This window comes from Pseudorasbora parva, chromosome 7, assembly GCF_024679245.1.
Source record: "Pseudorasbora parva isolate DD20220531a chromosome 7, ASM2467924v1, whole genome shotgun sequence".
In the NCBI taxonomy this organism is placed as follows: Eukaryota; Metazoa; Chordata; class Actinopteri; order Cypriniformes; family Gobionidae; genus Pseudorasbora; species Pseudorasbora parva.
Window position 1 is genome coordinate 2644853 of NC_090178.1, and position 19436 is coordinate 2664288.

At 40.8% G+C, this 19436-nt stretch overlaps 1 protein-coding gene across 2 annotated transcripts in view; it reads right to left on the reverse strand.

Moving 5' to 3' along the window:
• cmc1 (C-x(9)-C motif containing 1) overlaps positions 1-12869 on the reverse strand; it is a 24911-nt gene extending 12042 nt beyond the window's left edge. The window contains exons 1-2 of one of the 2 annotated variants that reach the window (XM_067447763.1): positions 12711-12869; positions 5730-5822 (exon numbers count right to left, since the gene is read on the reverse strand). In XM_067447763.1, the coding sequence (XP_067303864.1) occupies positions 5730-5822; positions 12711-12729 (112 nt within the window). In that variant the 5' untranslated portion in view covers positions 12730-12869. Of the gene's footprint in view, positions 1-5729; positions 5823-8854; positions 8928-12710 lie in introns of those variants that run through there. The other variant, XM_067447762.1, reaches the window with a different exon arrangement.
• Positions 12870-19436: the final 6567 nt, after the last annotated feature.

Below are 19436 nucleotides of genomic sequence, written 5' to 3' on the forward strand. Positions count from 1 at the left end.
CTTTAAAGATTGTTTAAATTAAATGAAAAGGATTAAGAATCAGAAAATTTGAGAATTTTGGAAAAATACAGCATATTTCATAGGGCAGTACTATCTATAAAATACATTTAAATCAGCACTATCCGTAACAATGTTTTGTAACAAACTTATGGCAGTTCATAAGGGATTGAGAACTGGAGAAAGTTCTCACAGTCTGATGAAAGCATTATATGCACTGACCAGCATATTAATAGCATCGATTATGATGTGGAGCTGAAGCGCATGTGGCAGTTCACCAGGCCTGAGCCTCGTGCTGTGCTGAGCCGGTTGTTGTGGCTGCGGTCGAGCAGAAGTAAAGAAAGCTTTGATGAGCTGTCAGGTCGTGTGCAAGAGCTGCCGATGCAAACCAACACACGCTAAACCTGCAGAGGTGTGAGAGCATCTTCAGGAGGGGGTTTCCAGCCCCGCAGGTGTAGAGAGACCAGCAAACCATCACACGTGCACACACACTTGCACACACACAACCCCCCCCCCCCCACACACACACACACACACACACATGCACACACACACAAACAACCCCCCCCACACACACACAAACAAACAAACACACACTACAAGAAAACACGAGCGCACAAAAACACGCACACACAAAAAAGCAAACACACACGCGTGCTTACACTCACACAAACACACACACAGACACACACACACAAACGCACACACACACACACACACACATACAAACACAACAAACACACACACACACTCTTACACACACTCACACAAACACAAACAAACACACACACACACACGCACAAACAAACAAACACACAAACACACACACACACAAACACACACACAAGAAAACACGTGCACATAAACAAACACAAACACACACACACACGCACACACACAAACACAAACAAACACACAAACAAACAAACACACACACAGACACACACACACACACACACACACACATGCTCTTACACACACTCACAAAAACACGCACACACAAAAAAGCAAACACACACGCGTGCTTACACTCACACAAACACACACACAGACACACACACACAAACGCACACACACACACACACACATACAAACACAACAAACACACACACACACTCTTACACACACTCACACAAACACAAACAAACACACACACACACACGCACAAACAAACACACACAAACAAACACACTCACACACACACACACACACACACACACACACTCACACAAACAAACACACACACTCACACAAACAAACAAACACACACACACACACACACAAACACACAAGAAAACACGCGCACATAAACAAACGCACACACAAACAAACACACACAAACAAACACACACACAGACACACAAGAAAACACACGCGCACATAAACAAACACACACACAAACAAACAAACACACACACAAAAACACGCACACAAACAAACACACACACACATACACACACGCGTGCTTACACATACACAAACACACACACACTCACACAAACAAACACAGAGACGCACACACAAACAAACACACACACACACACACAAACAAACGCAAATAAACAAACACACACAAACAAACAAACACAATCACACAAAAAAACACATGCGCACATAAACAATCACACACACACAAGAAAACGCGCAAATAAACAAACACACACACAAACAAACACACAAGAAAACATGCGCACACAAACAAACACTCACACAAACACACGCACATAAACAAACACGCGCGCGCGCGCTTACACACACACAAACAAACAAACACTCACACATTACAAAAGAAAAACAGGACAGTCTCAGAGTTTGTTCAGCACTCATGAGGTTCACTGTTTGACCTTTCATTAGTTTCCCAAACCAGGCTTAATGAAAAGCTTTTTAAAATAGTCTATATATTATTTTACATATTAATAATTTATTAACAAGTGTCATGTTTGTGATTTTAATTGGTGAAGTAGCAGATCCTGCTCATGAAATCATGATTTTATGGCATTCGCTGTATTTATTAACGTGTTTATTTTTGTCAGTGTTATAAACTCAGCCTTCCTTCGTTTTTATTTTGGACGAGCTGCCGAGATTTTTAGAGCACTATATTTTCCTCAACCATTTGAAACAAAACTTATTACATATTAAATTGTAGGCCCAATACATAAAATATATTTTATTAACAAGTGTCATGTTTTTTGTTTCTTTATAAAGGCATTTGAAATGACTGCGTCGACATTTACGATATGTTCGATAATCGGCATATCCATATGATATTTTTTCTGTTTACTTGTATGTATCGTAAATATGTTGATGAATTTATAATTTATAATATTTTGTTGGCATGGACTCCACGAGACCCCTGAAGGTGTGCAGGGGGTATCTGGCACCAAGATGTTAGCAGCAGATCCTTTAAGTCCTGTAAGTTGCGAGTCCATGGATTGTTTGTTCAGCATGTCTCACAGATGCTCGATTGGATTGAGATCTGGGGAATCTGGAGGCCGAGTCGACGCCTCAAACTGGTTGTTGTGCTCCTCAAACCATTCCTGAAGCATTTGTGCTTTGTGTCAGGAGCATTATCCTGCTGGAAGAGCCACAGCCACCAGAATACCGTTTCCATGAAAGGCTGAACATGGTCTCAGCAATGCTTAGGTAGGTGGAGCGTGTCAAAGTAACATCCACATGGATGGAGGACCCAAGGTTTCCCATCAGAACATTGGCCAAAGCATCACACTGCCTCCGCCGGCTCGCCTTCTTCCCATAGTGCATCCTGGGGCCATGTGTTCCCCAGGTAAGCCACACACACACACCCGGCCATCCACGTGATGTAGAAGAACACGTGATTCCTCAGACCAGGCCACCTTCTTCCATCCGTGGTCCAGTTCTGATGCTCACGTGCCACTGGTGCTTTCGGCGGGGTCAGGGGTCAGAGGTCACCCTGACTGGTCCATACGCCTCAAACTGAGCTGCTCTGTGTATTCTGACAGCTTTCTATCAGAACCAGCATTAACTTCTGGAGCAGTTTGAGCTCCAGTAGCTCGTCTGTTTGATCGGACCCCACGGGCCAGCCTTCGCTCCCCACGTGCATCAATGAGCCTTGGCCGCCCATGACCCTGTGGCCGGTTCTCCACTGGTCCTTCCTTGGAGCACTTTTGATAGATACTGACCACTGCAGACCGGGAACAGCCCACAAGAGATGCAGTTTTCGAGATGGCAAAAAAGTGTCTGTTTTGTTTTAAATAGGCAAATGCAAAAGTTTACGATTGGATCAATATTGCAGTGATTATTATGTTTCTAGATTATATTGTCAATAAAAGATCTGGATCAGAAATTGGTGCAGAAATTATGACTCAGTGAAGGTGTGGACACATCTCTAAACTGGCAAGCAAGGCATTGCAGCAGCGCTCTCACACACACACACACACACACACACCTGTGCCGGTTAATTCGGGGTGATGTTGCCTGTGTAGACAGCAGACAGCGAAACACACGCTAGGTTGGAGATCAGAGCGGGTAATAGATGTCAGCGGCTGATTATGACCCGTTACACACTACCTGCCGTCTGAGATTAGGAGGAAACCCGAGCTTAAAAAACCTGATGATTATGTCATGTGCTGTGGGCAAGAGCAGGGGTCATGGGCGGCTCACTTCCTCCCGCTCTCTGCTCTGCTGCGCTAAAGGTTCACTCGAAAAAAAAAAATTTTGTCATCAGTTAAGGCCTTTGCACACTGAGTCCGAAATTCGCATGCGAAATTTTCGCATATTAAAAAAGAATCCTACCTCACGTTATGTCAATCACGCTTGCACACTGCCTCCGAAACTTTCGTCTGTCAAAAAAATTAAATTCAGAACATTTTCAGAATTCTGCGTTTTCGTATGTGCAACGTATTTTGAGAGACGTTTTGACAACTCAGAGCCACCGTACATATTTGTGGCAAGCAGCGGGGCGAGGGACCGCGAGAGCGGGCCGGTGACGAGTGCTAATGAGTACCAGCTGCGCGACACAACCGCTCTCGTCTCGCGGCCGAGGGACGGGAGCATAAAAGGAGCAGCGAAGGCAGCGGAAGACGAGAGAGGACCAGGCCTGGATTTTACGTTGAGTTTTGTTTATGTTGTATTATGTGTGTGCGGGCAGTCGTCCGTGAGGGGCTGCCCGTGTTACTTTGGTTTTGTTTGTTTATTTTGAATTAAAAGTCTTTGTTGAACGTTCGCCGGTTCCTGCGTCCTTCCTTCCCATCTACGAACCGCATACAATATTATTCTATCAAAAATAGGCCTACTACAAATATTATTATATCACAGGTATAATTATAGCATACCAAGTCCCTGTAAACCGTGTGTGTGTGTGTGTGTGTGTGTGTGTGTGTGTGTGTGTGTGTGTGTGTGTGTGTGTGTGTGTGAGACACTTCACGTAGGCTACGCCACTGATCAACAGCTTTCTGTCAGGGAGCGAATCAAAGCTTCAGAGTCAAGCTGACGTAATGGATTTCGATGACGGATTGGAGCCGGTCAGGAAGGCATCTAAAGAAAATCATCAAAGGGAGAAGACCAAACGGGCAAGGCATTCAGGGGAGGGAAAACATCCAAAGATTAATTGTGTTCATCGTGCGACTGCGAGAAACATTGGTCTGTGTCATGTCACACACACACACACACACACACACACACACACACACAAACACAAACAAACAAACACACACAAACAAACAAACACACACACACACAGACACAGTGATTCAGTAGCTTTTCTTAATGGTATTACAGTATTAGAATATAGCCTAAGTTAGATATATAGCGTTTTTTCAACAAAAAAATAATAATTGTATGTTCTGGCCAAAACTAAATCGGAATCGTATTATTATTCCATCCTACTATTCCATATATTTATGATGTATTGTTTTTTTTAACCAATTTAAGATGTTTAACAATGTTAAGATAAATATGTTGCATTTTGACATGGTTTTTGACTTATTTATGAGCTATTTATGGACATAAAATTAAATTAAAAATATCCTGGATTTGAAGAATATTGTGTCCCTGGCCTTCACTGAGCTCAAGTAATAGTTTAATGTACAAAAAATTGTGAATTAACTTGACTGTCGATGCCTTAAATAATAATGTGTAATAACCAACATTTCTCAAAATGGATATATCTCGTTTGCAGCAAAACTCTTCAATTTACAAAAGGTTAAGTTATTGCTGTCTGAAGCCTGTTACGCAAATAGTTGAACGACCAAGTATGGTGACACAAAATAAAACGTTCTAAGTAAAACTAAAACTAAAACTATTGACGGAAATGAGAGCGTTAGGGGAAGACGTGAGGGAGGATTTTTCAGCCGGGACTTTTTACTGCGCCGAGTCGAAGTACTCTCAGAAGTGCTATTCCGCCAAACATTATAGTTCTCCTTTTTAATCCGCTTAGAAACGCGCCACGTTTTATTTTGTCATTATACTTGATCGTTCAACTATTGGTGTAAGTGTATTTAAATGGGGAAACCGTGGAGGTGTTTGGTCGCTTCTAACTTGATCTCTGTTTGGTACCATAGTGAATGAACTGGGCTTAGTGGGCTAAGCTAAATGCTATCAGATCGTCACCGCGCGTCAGAGAGATTAAGAACACACACTGAGACGAGAGAGGGATGGATCAACTCATCTTAGTTAAGGGAATAACAGTTTAATATAAAAGCGGTGAAGTATTCCTTTAAACCAGCAGTGATTCACAGAATATAAGCCTACCGTACCGTCCACGTGTTGCATGCATCTGTCCCTGGCTTTCTCACGCATCATCTTGGGAATCAACACGTCTTTCTCCACATGCCTCAGCTGCGGCTCTTCTGTGGAGACAAACATCACAATATGAACACAGTCAATTATCAATAACAGTGTTTCCCACACATTGATTTATTTTATATTATCTGCATTTACCACCCAAAATATATTTCAGTGCTTATATTCCCATTCTTTAACTAGACTCTGGCGACCAGAAATATATTTAAAGGGGTGATGAATTGAGAAACCAACTTTCTCTTGAACTTTTGATATATAAAAGGTCATGGTAATATTAGAATATCCTGTAAGTTGCAGAGATGAAAATGTCCTTGTTAGTCAAAGAAAAGCTTTTATAGACACCAGGGGCCCGTTCTTCGTACATCGCTAACTCAGTTAGCCGGATTTGATTATTTAACCTTTATTTAACCAGGAAAGTCATTGAGATTAAGAATCTCTTTTTCAATGGAGTCCTGGCCAAGAGGCAGCAAAGTTATACAATTAAAAACAGTTACAACGTACATACAACATTAAAATAACAGCTTATGAGAAACAATCACAAACAATTGATGTTCACTCACCTTCATGTCGTTGGACACCCGTCAGACCTTCGTTCATCTTCAGAACACAAATGCAGATATTTTAGTGTAAAGCTGAGAAAGGCTTCAGATAGGCCTCCATTGGCATTCAGTCCATTCCCACTCACAAGACCCATAAAGGCCCTAAACACATCGACACACAGCCCATCTCACTACAGCGGCTGGACAATCATTTTACAATGCGGCGAAAATAGTTTTTGTGCGCAAAAAAAACTAAATAACGACTTTATCCGCCGATGTTATTGTCTTCCGTGTAGATCTCGCTCCTCCTCTTCCGGGTCATGAACGGCGGATCTGCGTCATATTCTCACGCATGCGTCGAGTTCACGTCAATAACTTGGCGGATAAAGTCGTTATTTTGATCTTTGCGCACAATAACTATTTTCGTTGCATTGTAAAGTGATCGTCCAGCCGCTGTAGTGAGATGGGCTGTGTGTCGATGTGTTTAGGGCCTTTATGGGTCTTGTGAGTGGAAATGGACTGAATGCCAATGGAGGCCTATCTGAAGCCTTTCTCAGCTTTACACTAAGGGTGCTTTCACATCTCTAGTTCGGTTCATTTGGTCCGAATCAAGGGCAAACAATTATACATTGTTGCATTTTTCAGATTTTTTGGTTCCTTTTCACACCACACTGATTGCTTTGGTCCGAACCAGTTGAAACGAACCAAAACGCACGCACGTGACAACATCCACATCACTCATTGGCCATGGGGTATTTCCTAAACTGCTTTTCGATTGGTCAGAATTTACATGTGGGAACATTCCAAGAGAAGAGGCAGAGCCAGCAAACTATAATAACCCTATGGAGAGACAACTGCGCGGACTGGTTTTGTCCCTGGCCATAATCTACTACACTGTGTGTATTTACCACAGTATGCAAACAATACATTTCTATAATGAAGCGCGGCTGCGACATGAAAACAACGCTCTAATGCACTGCAGACGGCGAGCGCGCATCGCTCGTCACTTCAAGCGGAGGCGTGCATTAATTATTAACTCTTGACATGCTTCCATCTTCCGAAAATATTGCCAACGATCTATCAGGTAATAATATCATGCACACAATGTCAGCGCAGCTAACTACGGCAGCTGGTTCAGTCCAAAAATGATCAGTACTTTTGCAGTTGGTTCTGTTCGAGGTCGGATCACGTTCTCACCACAAACAAACCGCTCTAGAGTTCGTTTGAAAACGTACCGAGACCAGCTCTTCAAGGTCTCGGTACGCTTGTTTGGTCCGCTTTTGGTGCGCACCCGAGTGCGATTGCTGCTTTCAGACCTGACCAAACGAACCGCACCAAAGAGGGAAACGAACTCTGGTACAATTCAACCGAACTAAATGAGGCGGGTGTGAAAGCACCCTAAAATATCTTCATTTGTGTTCTGAAGATGAACAAAGGTCTGACGGATGTCCAACGACATGAGGGGGAGTAATTAATGACATAATTTTCATTTTTGGGTGAACTAACCCTTTAAACCTGCTCGAGAGCTTATTTCATGTAAACAGGGTTAGATTGCATCTAGAGGTGATACTTAGGTGTCCCAGCCACTGCTACTTTATCATAAGAGTTCCTTAATGAACCAGAGGCAATAATAATTTTAAATAATAATAATATAATAGTTATTTGAAAATAATATTATAATATTAAAGGTGCATGTAACTATAGACACAGTCACTTGATTGAGAGATGTATTTGTGATGGAATAATTACTTTATAGTTTTGGAGGTTTACACACGTTACAGTTAATATGCATCGAGCACACTGATCTATGTATACATAACGGTCGTGCATTCATTTCAGTGACGACGGATACTAGGGAGTGGCTGGATGCAGCGCAAGAGATGCAGATAATATGATCTTGACTGTGTAAAAAATGTTAATCAACACTGTCACGTAACAAATCTGCTTCAAATTGAATTCAAAATTGAATTACAACATTGAAATAAAAATGTAAAGGGTGTTCAAATACTAGGGCTAGAGATGTAACGATATCAAAATCTCACGGTACGATACAATTTCGATAATGACCTCACAGTACGATATTTATTGCGATATTGTGGAAAAGCTCACGGTATTGTTAAATAGCTCACGATAGTGTTTGTGATGATAATAGTGAAAAAATACTGACATTTATTCTGCTTTGGCCACTCAACAGGCAATTTATTGTTGTATTCATGGATCCATGACAACATAAAATGCTGATCACAGTGCTTTTAACCCTTAAATGCATACCTAGGGTCGTGCCATTCACTACCCTGCTCCTCGTTTATTTTTTAAAGTTAGACATCAAGAGTCTTAGTATTCCTCAATCAATCCATTTTAAACAATATAACAAGAAAACAATAATAGAATTATAATTGAATGCCTGTTTTTTCACTAGTATTGTCAAAATTGTGTAGGGTCGCTAACGACCCGAGGTGTGTATTGTACGTATATATTTATTTATTTATTTTAGCACACTGATAAATTCATCTATAATAAGGAAATAGGGCGCTATTCACCTTTATTCCACAAGGTGGCAATGTCTGATACCCAATGATGAAGTGACGTTTCACTCATAGTTACCTCTGACAGAAAACGAAACAATAATTATAATCTGCAAAACTTGAAATGGCTCAGTGATTTACAGCAGAGAGCAAGTACTAAACACAATCAAATATTAGTGTCACGATCATGGTCTATGTAGTTAACAATGATTTGTTCTGCAGGACTGTGTTTATTCCTCTTGCTTTTTGACGGACACCTGTCCTTTTAATATTGTAACCCAACCACGATGAAATCGAGACACGTTTACCACCGCGAAAGCGCGATATCGTCAATATCGTTACATCCCTAACTAGGGCTGTGCGATATTGAAGAAAAATCCGATATGCGATACCTTGTTAAATAATGCGATATTCGATATGCGATACGATATTGCAATTAGTGTGTAAAATCTATTTAAATTACTTCTTTTTTTTTATGTGAGAATGATACCCTTTATGTTTTTCACCTTCTTTCTGGAAGAAAGCATCGCTAAAACTTCTGAAAGTGACCAGCAGTGTTTTAGCAAAAATGTATGTCACAAATCTGACAATAGAATTTTAAAATCAATGTAAACAAACAAAGAATGTAATTGTTAATGTAATGCAGACACGAAACTGAACTGAAGGCATCACGCGCTTTCAGAGAGGCGACTTGTGCACGTTTTGGTGTGTGTGTCAGAAGATTGCGCGAGACTGCAAGTTGTTGTTTTTCGCAAGTTATTGCGTTTAATAACTCTTTTTAACATTAAGCAAGTCACATAAGTAAAAGTCGTATGCTCTGCTATATGCGTCGCAGATTCAACCTAAAACGTACACTTTTTCACAATGTTGAAGCAGCCTATTAAAATCATACAGATATTACGTGCAGTTGCGATATGCATATTGCAATATATACATTTGCGATATTTCGATAATTTTTATATATTGCGCAGCCCTAACAAATACTATAAAATCGTGAATATAAATAATTATTATATTCATCAAAACAGTGCATATTTAATTATTCTAACTTACATGGTGGTTTGGTTTCCTTATAAAGGTCAAGAAAATCGTTTAGTTTTTTTTGCAAAAAAACAACTAGTGTTTAACAAAGTGCTGTACTAACGTATAGACTAAAATACAAAGAAAACAAAACAATCAATAATAGGGGAAAAGAACAAAACACAAGTAAACAATAAGAAAGCAGTACTCAAAGAGTGTCAAAAGCCAAACCATAAAATTAAGTTTTTTAACTAGTTTTAAAAACGGCAAGTGTATGAGCCTGCCTAATATAAAGAGGCAAACTATTCCAGAGCTTCGGGGCCACCACGGCAAAGCCTCAGTCCCCTCTGCTCTTCAACTTTGCCCGTGGAGCAACTAAGGGTGCGTTCACACTTGTAGTTCGGTTAGTTCGGTTCGTTTGGTCCGGACCAAAAAACAAAAACAAAGCATATAGTCCTGGTCCGCTTAGCGTTCACACTGGCATTTATAACAGCGAACCTAAAGTTACCGAACCAAAGGCTCAGGGAGACGCTCACAACCTGATTGGTCGGCTTAAATGACGTCAGAGCTGCTTACCGAACATTCAAAACAGCGCTGTGTGCCGGATTACACGCGGTCATTTTATGCGTGAACATATGGCATTATTTTTACCTGCTGAGAACTCATGAAGAGCTCATAAAATGTTCAAAACATTCAAAACAGCTCCAGGATTTCCTCCGTTGTGCAGAAAAGAAACGGCCGTTTTGTCGTCTGTACCGACTAATGGCCAACAGGTTGTTTGATGAGAAGAACCAGGTCTGCTTTTTGTGTGTTTTTCTAGCATTTTCGAAACATACACGTCCGACCAAATATTGATGAGGCTCTTCCTCGTTGCTCTACGTTTGCCCTCTAACGGTAACGTTACTCGTTTTGGAAACACCGATCTTTCTGCGTCGTTAAATCAGCGGACTATGTGTCGCCTGTTGTGACATTAAGTCCGGTTTTGGGTCCGTTTACATGTCTTTGGTCCGTGTTGCGTTCATATATCAGTCGAACCACACCAGAGTTCGTTTGGAAGCAGACCGAGACCCGTCTTTTTAGCGCTCTCGGTCCGCTGGTTTGGTGCGCTCCAGGGTTCGGATGGCAGCGTTCACATGTGTTCAAATGAACCGCACCAACCGAGCAATCGCACCAGGGTTCGTTTTAATCCAACCAAACATGACAAGTGTGAACGCACCCTAAGAGCAAATGGTCAGCGGACCTTAAAGCTCTTTGTGGAGTATAAGGCTTAATCAGGTCAGAAAGATATTTCGGTGCTAAACCATTAAGGGATTTAAAAAAAAAAATCTTAAAATGAATTCTGAATTGTATAGGTAACCAATGAAGAAAAGCAAGAATAGGGGAAATATGATCCGTTTTCGTGTACCCGTCAACAAACGCGCTGCCGTGTTTTGAACCATCTGCAGTCTGGAGAGAGAGGCCTGGCTAATACCAATGTAGAGGCCATTACAATAGTCCAGGCGAGATGAAATAAAAATATGCACCAGTCTCTGAAAGTCATTAAAGGTCAAAAAAAGATTTCACCTTTGTAAGTTGTCTCATTTGAAAAAAAAACTAGATTTGACTACCGAGTTAATCTGTTTGTCCAGTTTAAAATCACCATCCATAATAACCCCCAAATTTTTTACATGGGGCTTTACAAGTGAACTCAGTTCACCAAGGTCCAAGTCTAATGACCCATGTGCACCTCCTGATGTAAACAGCATAACTTCAGATTTTTGCTTATTAAGGCTAAGGAAATGTAATGCCATCCATGGCTTAATTTCCTCCAGACATTGCAATAAGATTGTTAAAGAGCCAGTATCTTGGCGTTTCAACGGCAGATACATTTGCGTATCAGCTGCATAACAGTGGTAGGAAATACCATAGTTCCTTATAATATCCCCCAAGGGCAGCATGTAAAGGGAAAACAATATAGGCCCCAAAATAGAGCCCTGGGGGACCCCACAGGAGGAAGAAGCTGTTGAGGAAACTAATTCTCCCAGGCGAACTGAAAACGTTCTCTCAGACAGGCAGGAGCTAAACCAACTCAATGCAGTATCCTTAATTCCTACACATTGCTCTAGACGCGAGATTAAGATTTTATGGTCTACTGTATCAAATGCATCACTACCCAGCGTCCAGCATCTACTCCGGTATTACAGCTAACACAACATATATTTAAATGTTTATCACTTTAACAGTGTTTTATTTAACGTCAAATGGTTTCCTATAAAATAAAAGGGTTTCCCATAAATTGAAAAAAAAAAAAATATATATATATATAAATATATATAAATATATATAAAAATTGTTTAGAGACCACTGTATGTGGGGTATGGGAAGTTTTTAAATTTGGGTAACGTTAGGCCAAATGGTACCAGAATAATTTAGTGTAAATAAGATGTATAAAACAAATGCCAAAGTGATGAATTTTTTCAGAAAATAGACAGTCTAAGCTTTCAAATAGTACCTCATATGAGGTCAAAGCTCCTCCACAGACATTTAACATTTAAAGTATATACTTGAGTCATCATTCCGGACCCTTATCAATAATCAATAACCAAACCCTGAGTCTGATGATTGACAGCTGCACACAGTCCTAGAAGAGTCGTTTGATTCATTCATGTTAAACGATTTATTCAGTTTATATCTACAGATGATCCGAAACATATAAAATGTGTTTTTATAAGAAGACACGCATTTCTTGCATATATAAGAGCGTGTGTGATTATCTGAGATCAGTGTTGTGTAACGTTAGGTGTAACGTTAGTGCTGACATTCACACACAATAATAACAAACATTCCGCGGGAAATGAAAATGCTCCAGTACCTGCTTTAGACGGATCCATTTACACTTCAGTTACTGCTACTAGTTATTCAATTTTTTTTTTTTACTATTATAAAACATTGATCTGTGTCCAATGTGACCCTCTGCAACGGCGTGTTTAGCGCGACACTAGCCTCTTCCGGTTACGACAGCAGCGTTATCCGCTAGAGCTTCGGGTCATTGTAGTTCCGCGGTACTCAGATTGGACTACAAACCGTCACAACTGAACTCTGGGTGATCGAAATTCAATCATCATAATAATCAAAGTTACGCAATTTTGTTAATACCGTAAAAAAATTATATATATATAACAATGCAATAGAGATGTTCAGTTTGTAAATCCCAGAGTCAAATTAGGATTTTAATGGTATGAATTCCCTCAAAATTGTTTTGGTATTATTATTGAATAAAATAAAACAATTCCTGTATTGCATAGCCTACAGTACTATTAGTATTTATGCAAACATATCAGATGTTTAGATCATGCTAATGACAAAGATAAAGATGGTGTGTGTGTGTGGGGGGGGGGCATGTTTCTGTGACATATGAGGACACAAATGTGTATAATGCCATGGGTGTGACACAGGTATTACAGGAGAGGGTGAAATATGAGGACATTACCCATGTCCCCACTTTTCAAAAGGCTTATAAATCACACAGGAGGAGTTAAAAAAAAAAGTAAAAATGCAGAATGTTTCCTATAATGGGTAGGTTTATGGTCTCTCTGTGTGTGTGTGTGTGTGTGTGTGTGTGTGTGTGTGTGTGTGTGTGTGTGTGTGTGTGTGTGTGTGTGTGTGTGTGTGTGTGTGTGTGTGTGTGTGTGTGTGTGAGAGAGAGAGAGAGAGAGAGAGAGAGAGAGAGAGAGAGAGAGAGAGAGAGAGAGAGAGAGAGAGAGAACACCTGTAGTGTGTGTCACCTGTGTCCTCCTCACATCACAGCTTTAGTGTAATCAGTTGTGCAACAGCAGCCGCAGCGCAGGTCTGTCACTGAGAGTTTCTGCTGTAAACGCTTCTCTGCTGCTTTTCCCACACACACTAAAGCTCACGCAGCGGTTACAACATCAGAGAGCGTCTCAAGCAGCCAAACGCCATCAGACAGACCAAACCACAGACACAGCTCCTCAGATCAACAAGAGGAATCTCATCAAACAACACAGGACACACACACATGTACCTGTGAGGGCCACCCTGGCCCACACACACTCACACCTGTGAGCGCCACACACACACACACACACATGAGGAGAGAGTGTGTCAGGCGAGTGACAGTGATTTCCCCAGGTGTGGACAATCCCAGAACTCACTGATGAAAACGATACTCCTGAATGTTCACCATGAGCTGAGACTGTGTGTGTTGTTAATCATTTTGGTGATCGTAGTTTTTCCATTACACAAAATCTTCACTTGTGCCGAAACCATTGTTTAGTTGAAGTAGTTCATGTTCTTCTTACAGCAATTTTCTTATAAGCAATTTAATAAATGTTTATGTGTTTAATTATTATGTATTACACATGTTAATGATATTTATTTAACATATTAATAAATGTTAATTTCCAACATACTTTGGGTTAATTTAAGCAAAGCAATACAGTCATTTAATAGAAAAGAATAGTTGGCTTAAATAAACTACCCAGCATGCTGGGCAAATATTTAACCCAAAACAACCCATTTACTGGGTTAAAACAACCCAACCACTGGCTTAAAACAAACCAACCACTGGCTTAAAACAACCCAACCACTGGCTTAAAACAACCTAATCACAGGGTTAAAACAACCTAATCACTGGGTTAAAACAACCCATTTACTGGGTTAAAACAACCCATTTACTGGGTTAAAACAACCCAACCACTGGCTTAAAACAACCCAACCACTGGCTTAAAACAACCCAACCACTGGCTTAAAACAACCTAATCACAGGGTTAAAACAACCTAATCTCTGGGTTAAAACAACCTAATCACTGGGTTAAAACAACCCATTCACTGGGTTAAAACAACCCATTTACTGGGTTAAAACAACCCATTTACTGGGTTAAAACAACCCAACCACTGGCTTAAAACAACCTAATCACTGGGTTAAAACAACCCATTCACTGGGTTAAAACAATTCAACCGCTGGGTTAAAACAATCCAACCGCTGGGTTAAAACAACCAAATCACTGGGTTAAAACAACCTAACCACTGGCTTAAAACAACCCAACCACTGGTTTAAAACAACCTAACCACTAGCTTAAAATAACCCAAACACTGGGTTTAAAAAAACCAATCACTGGGTTAAAAAAAAACAACCACTGGGTTAAAACAACCAAATCACTGGATTAAAACAACCCAATCACTGGGTTAAAACAACCCATTTACTGGGTTAAAACAACCTTACCACTGGCTTAAAACAACCCATTAACTGGGTTAAAACAACCCAACCACTGGCTTAAAACAACCTAATCACAGGGTTAAAACAACCTAATCACTGGGTTAAAACAACCCATTCACTGGGTTAAAACAATCCAACTGCTGGGGTAAACAACCCAATCACTGGGTTAAAACAACCCATTCGCTGGCTTAAAACAACCCATTCATTGGGTTAAAACAACCCAATCACTGGGTTAAAAAAACATTCACTGTGTTAAAACAACCCAATCTCTGTGTTAAAATAAACCCATCACTGGCTTAAAACAACGCATTCACTGGCTTAAAACAATCCATTCATTGGGTTAAAACAACCCAATAACTGGGTTAAAATAACCCACTCACTGGCATAAAACAATCCATTCATTAGGTTAAAACAACCCAATCTCTGGGTAAAAACAACCCATTCACTGGGTTAAAACAACCCAATCTCTGGGTTAAAAACAACCCATTCACTGGGTTAAAACAACCCAATCTCTGGGTTAAAACAACCCAATCTCTGGGTAAAAACAACCCATTCACTGGGTTAAAACAACCCAATCTCTGGGTTAAAACAACCCATTCACTGGGTTAAAACAACCCAATCTCTGGGTTAAAACAAACCCATCACTGGCTTAAAACAACCCATTCCCTGGGTTAAAACAACCCCATCACTGGGTTAAAACAACCCAACTGCTGAAGGACGGGCTCTCTGCGATCTCCTGTCCCTTTAACATTCGTCTGCAGGACCCAGAGCCTGCCGCCTCAGTTGGCCGCTCAGTGAGCCGTAGTGTAAGAGGTTTTAACTTCGCTAACCTTCCTCTGCCAGGATCACAAAGGCCTGCTGCTGCCGGGGTATATTGGAGCGGTGGGTCGCATGCCGGCTTTGGCAAACCTCTGAGCTGAGAGCGATGTGATGATATTAAACTCTCATCTCCTGGCGTCAGATGGAGAAAATGAACACAAAGGTGCTTCGCCTCTGGCAGGTGTCGGAGAGCCGTCCGGCTGAGAGTCCAGGTGAGCCTGTGATAATCCGGCTGCACACCGGCACTAACACACGGCCACCATGTTCAATCAGTCGTGGAGCATGTTAGAAGACAAGCTATTCTAGAGACCTGAAGATGATAATGTGAAGTGCTCATAATGCCCAAGCTGCTCTTAAACCATTTCATTATATCTGTGATCTGAGGAAGTACTCCCAGAGTGCATTACATTCATTTGTTTGACTATTTTTTGGTTTTATTTCACAATTTTATTTGCTGCATTGTATCAGTATTGCCCAAAAAACAAAAACAAATACAATTGTAATGGTCTTATTAATTAAAAAAATTAAATAATTTGTTACCATTGTTGTGTTTTGCTCAATTGCAAGACATTGTTACAAATATAGAGGGATAATATCAACCCAATTAAGATTCACAGGTGTTATCATATAAAAAAAAATCATTATTTGGCATGAAATATACTGTATATTGCCAAAAGTTTTGTGACGTCTGCCTTTACACACACATGAGCTTCCCATTGTTAATCCGTAGGGTTTAATATGGAGTCGGCCCACCCTCTCTAACAGCTCCAGCTCTTCTGGGAAGGCTTTCCTCAAGGTTTAGGAGTGTGTTTATGGGGATTTTTGCCCATTCTTCTAGAAGCTCATTTGTGAGGTCAGGCACTGATGTTGGACGAGAAGGCCTGGCTCTCAGTCTCCGCTCTAATTCATCCCAAAGCTGTTCTATCGGGTTGAGCTCAGGACTCTGTGCAGGCCAGTCCAGTTCCTCCACACCAAACTCCTCATCCATGTCTAAAGATGATTATGTGTTAGTGTAATATCCACATGGCAGTGATATACAGCTAAAATACACAGACCGGGAACAGCCCACAAGAGCTGCAGTTTTGGAGATGCTCTGACCCAGTCGTCTAGCCGTCACAATCTGGCCCTTGTCAAACTGGTGATATAACACTGATGATCTCTTCATCACGGCTCCTGTTAGTGGGTGGGATATATTAGGCTGCAAGTGAACATTCTGTCCTCAGAGTTGATGTGTTAGAAGCAGGAGAAATGGGCAAGCGTAAGGATTTGAGCGAGTTTGGCCAGATTGTGACGGCTAGACGACTGGGTCAGAGCATCTCCAAAACTGCAGCTCTTGTGGGCTGTTCCCGGTCTGCAGTGGTCAGTATCTATCAAAAGTGCTCCAAGGAAGGAACAGTGGAGAACCGGCCACAGGGTCATGGGCGGCCAAGGCTCATTGATGCACGTGGGGAGCGAAGGCTGGCCCGTGTGGTCCGATCAAACAGACGAGCTACTGGAGCTCAAACTGCTCCAGAAGTTAATGCTGGTTCTGATAGAAAGCTGTCAGAATACACAGAGCAGCTCAGTTTGAGGCGTATGGGGCGGCAGAGCCGCTGACCAGTCAGGGTGCCAATGCTGACCCCTGACCTCCATGAGCATTTGAACTTTTATATTCATGCTATGCCTGTTTGGTGTACATGTTATGTGCTTAGCAGAAATAATGAACGTGTTAGGCAGCGATTACAACGTGTTCTTGTAATGGTTACAATAATCAGATATGCATGTACTGTATGATCAGAAACACAGCAGATACTGACCCATCAGGACTGATGGATGTAAAAATAAATGATTGCTCGCTGCACGCTGGCCGTTCATGACCAGACTCACCATGATAACATGCCCTATAAAGAGGAGCAGCTTTTGTTTATCTCGGCGTCCCGGTGGTGTCAGGATGCATTTCCTCTGAACCAAGTGAGGAGCTTCCACAGTGCTGCAATCTGGGCTCACAAAACCCTTTGACACCGCAGTTTTAATTAAAATTACATTATGAGTAATCAAGCAGAAGACTAGGAGGGGAGGAGGGATGGCTGGAGGCAAAAGCTTGGGGTGAACCTCATCACTACCAACATGCAACGGACCGAAGCGATGCCAAAATCACTGAAGATGTGCTGCGTGACACAGAGCTGGACTCTGGTTAAAGGGTTAGTTCACCCAAAATTGAAATGTCTGTCATTAACTCCTCTCCCTAATGTCGCTCCACACCCGTAAGACCTCCGTTCATCTTCACACACAGTTTAAGATATTTTATATTTAGTCTGAGAGCGTATGCAAGTGTATGCACACTATACTGTCCATGTCCAGAAAGGGAATAAAAACATCATCACAGTAGTCCATATGAGACATCAGTGGGATCCGACATAAATTTCATTTTTGGGTGAACTAACCCTTTAAGTGTTGAGCTTCACATGATACAGATTGATCCAAAGTAGCTTCACAGTAATAAATAGGAAAATAACATCCGAATATGGAATAATTGGCATCATTGTATGATTCAAGGAATCTATCAAGACCACTTTCATTCAAATTAATCAAAAGCTATTAGCATGTTTTGACATTTTATTATAAATTTTGATCTGAAAGTGGTGCTGCTGCAAAACTTTTGAGTACCTTCATGGTATGTATGATGACACATACCGAGTTTCATAATGATAAAATACAGCATTTTACAACAAAAATCTAAATGTCTGATTGCCAATATTGGGAATCATTCCAATCAACATGCTTCACTGAATCAAAAGAGACCAGTTTTATGATTTTGGGGCAAACAGTTAAGGAGTTATAAGCTAAATTAGTTATTTTCATATCTCCGGACCAGTAGGTGGCACTGTGCCAAAACTTTGCATGTCGCCTTGGGTCATGCTTGGGATGATATGTACCAAATTTGGTCTGAATGTGCTAAAGTGTTATGGAGATATAGACTCGCATCCAATTTGGCATGCTCTTCAAATTCATTTGCGTGCTATTCGAGAACGGTTGGGTTTATCAAAAAACTGTTTATAACTTTCTGTACACATGGTCTGAAGATGATCTTAGCCAATGTTGGTAAAAATCTGATTAACAATTCTAGAAAGAGTTTGGTAAGTAGGATTTTTGGAAAATCGTCTAAAGCTAAATAATTTTGTTTCTAGTCCTTACGGTTCAAAAGTTATAAGCATAAATGCTAGTGCAACTTTGGACAGTTGGTGGCGCTAGAGGGATTGAGTTAGAGACTCTAAAACTGCTGTGGTGAACGTTGGGTTTGTCCTCTATCTGTATGCCAAATCTCACAACTTTTTACAAAACGGTTCTATGGAAGAAAAATAATAGACAGATGGTCCAATAATAATGCAAACTTCATCAAATATGAGACAAAATATATTGAACAGATAAAACAATATATACACTATATAGTAAAGCTCAGCATACCTGATTTTTAATTTCATCAATATGTAACTATATTATCATCTGGCTCTTTATATAAAAATCATATATATCAGTATGTCCAACTTTTCTGCATGTACTGAA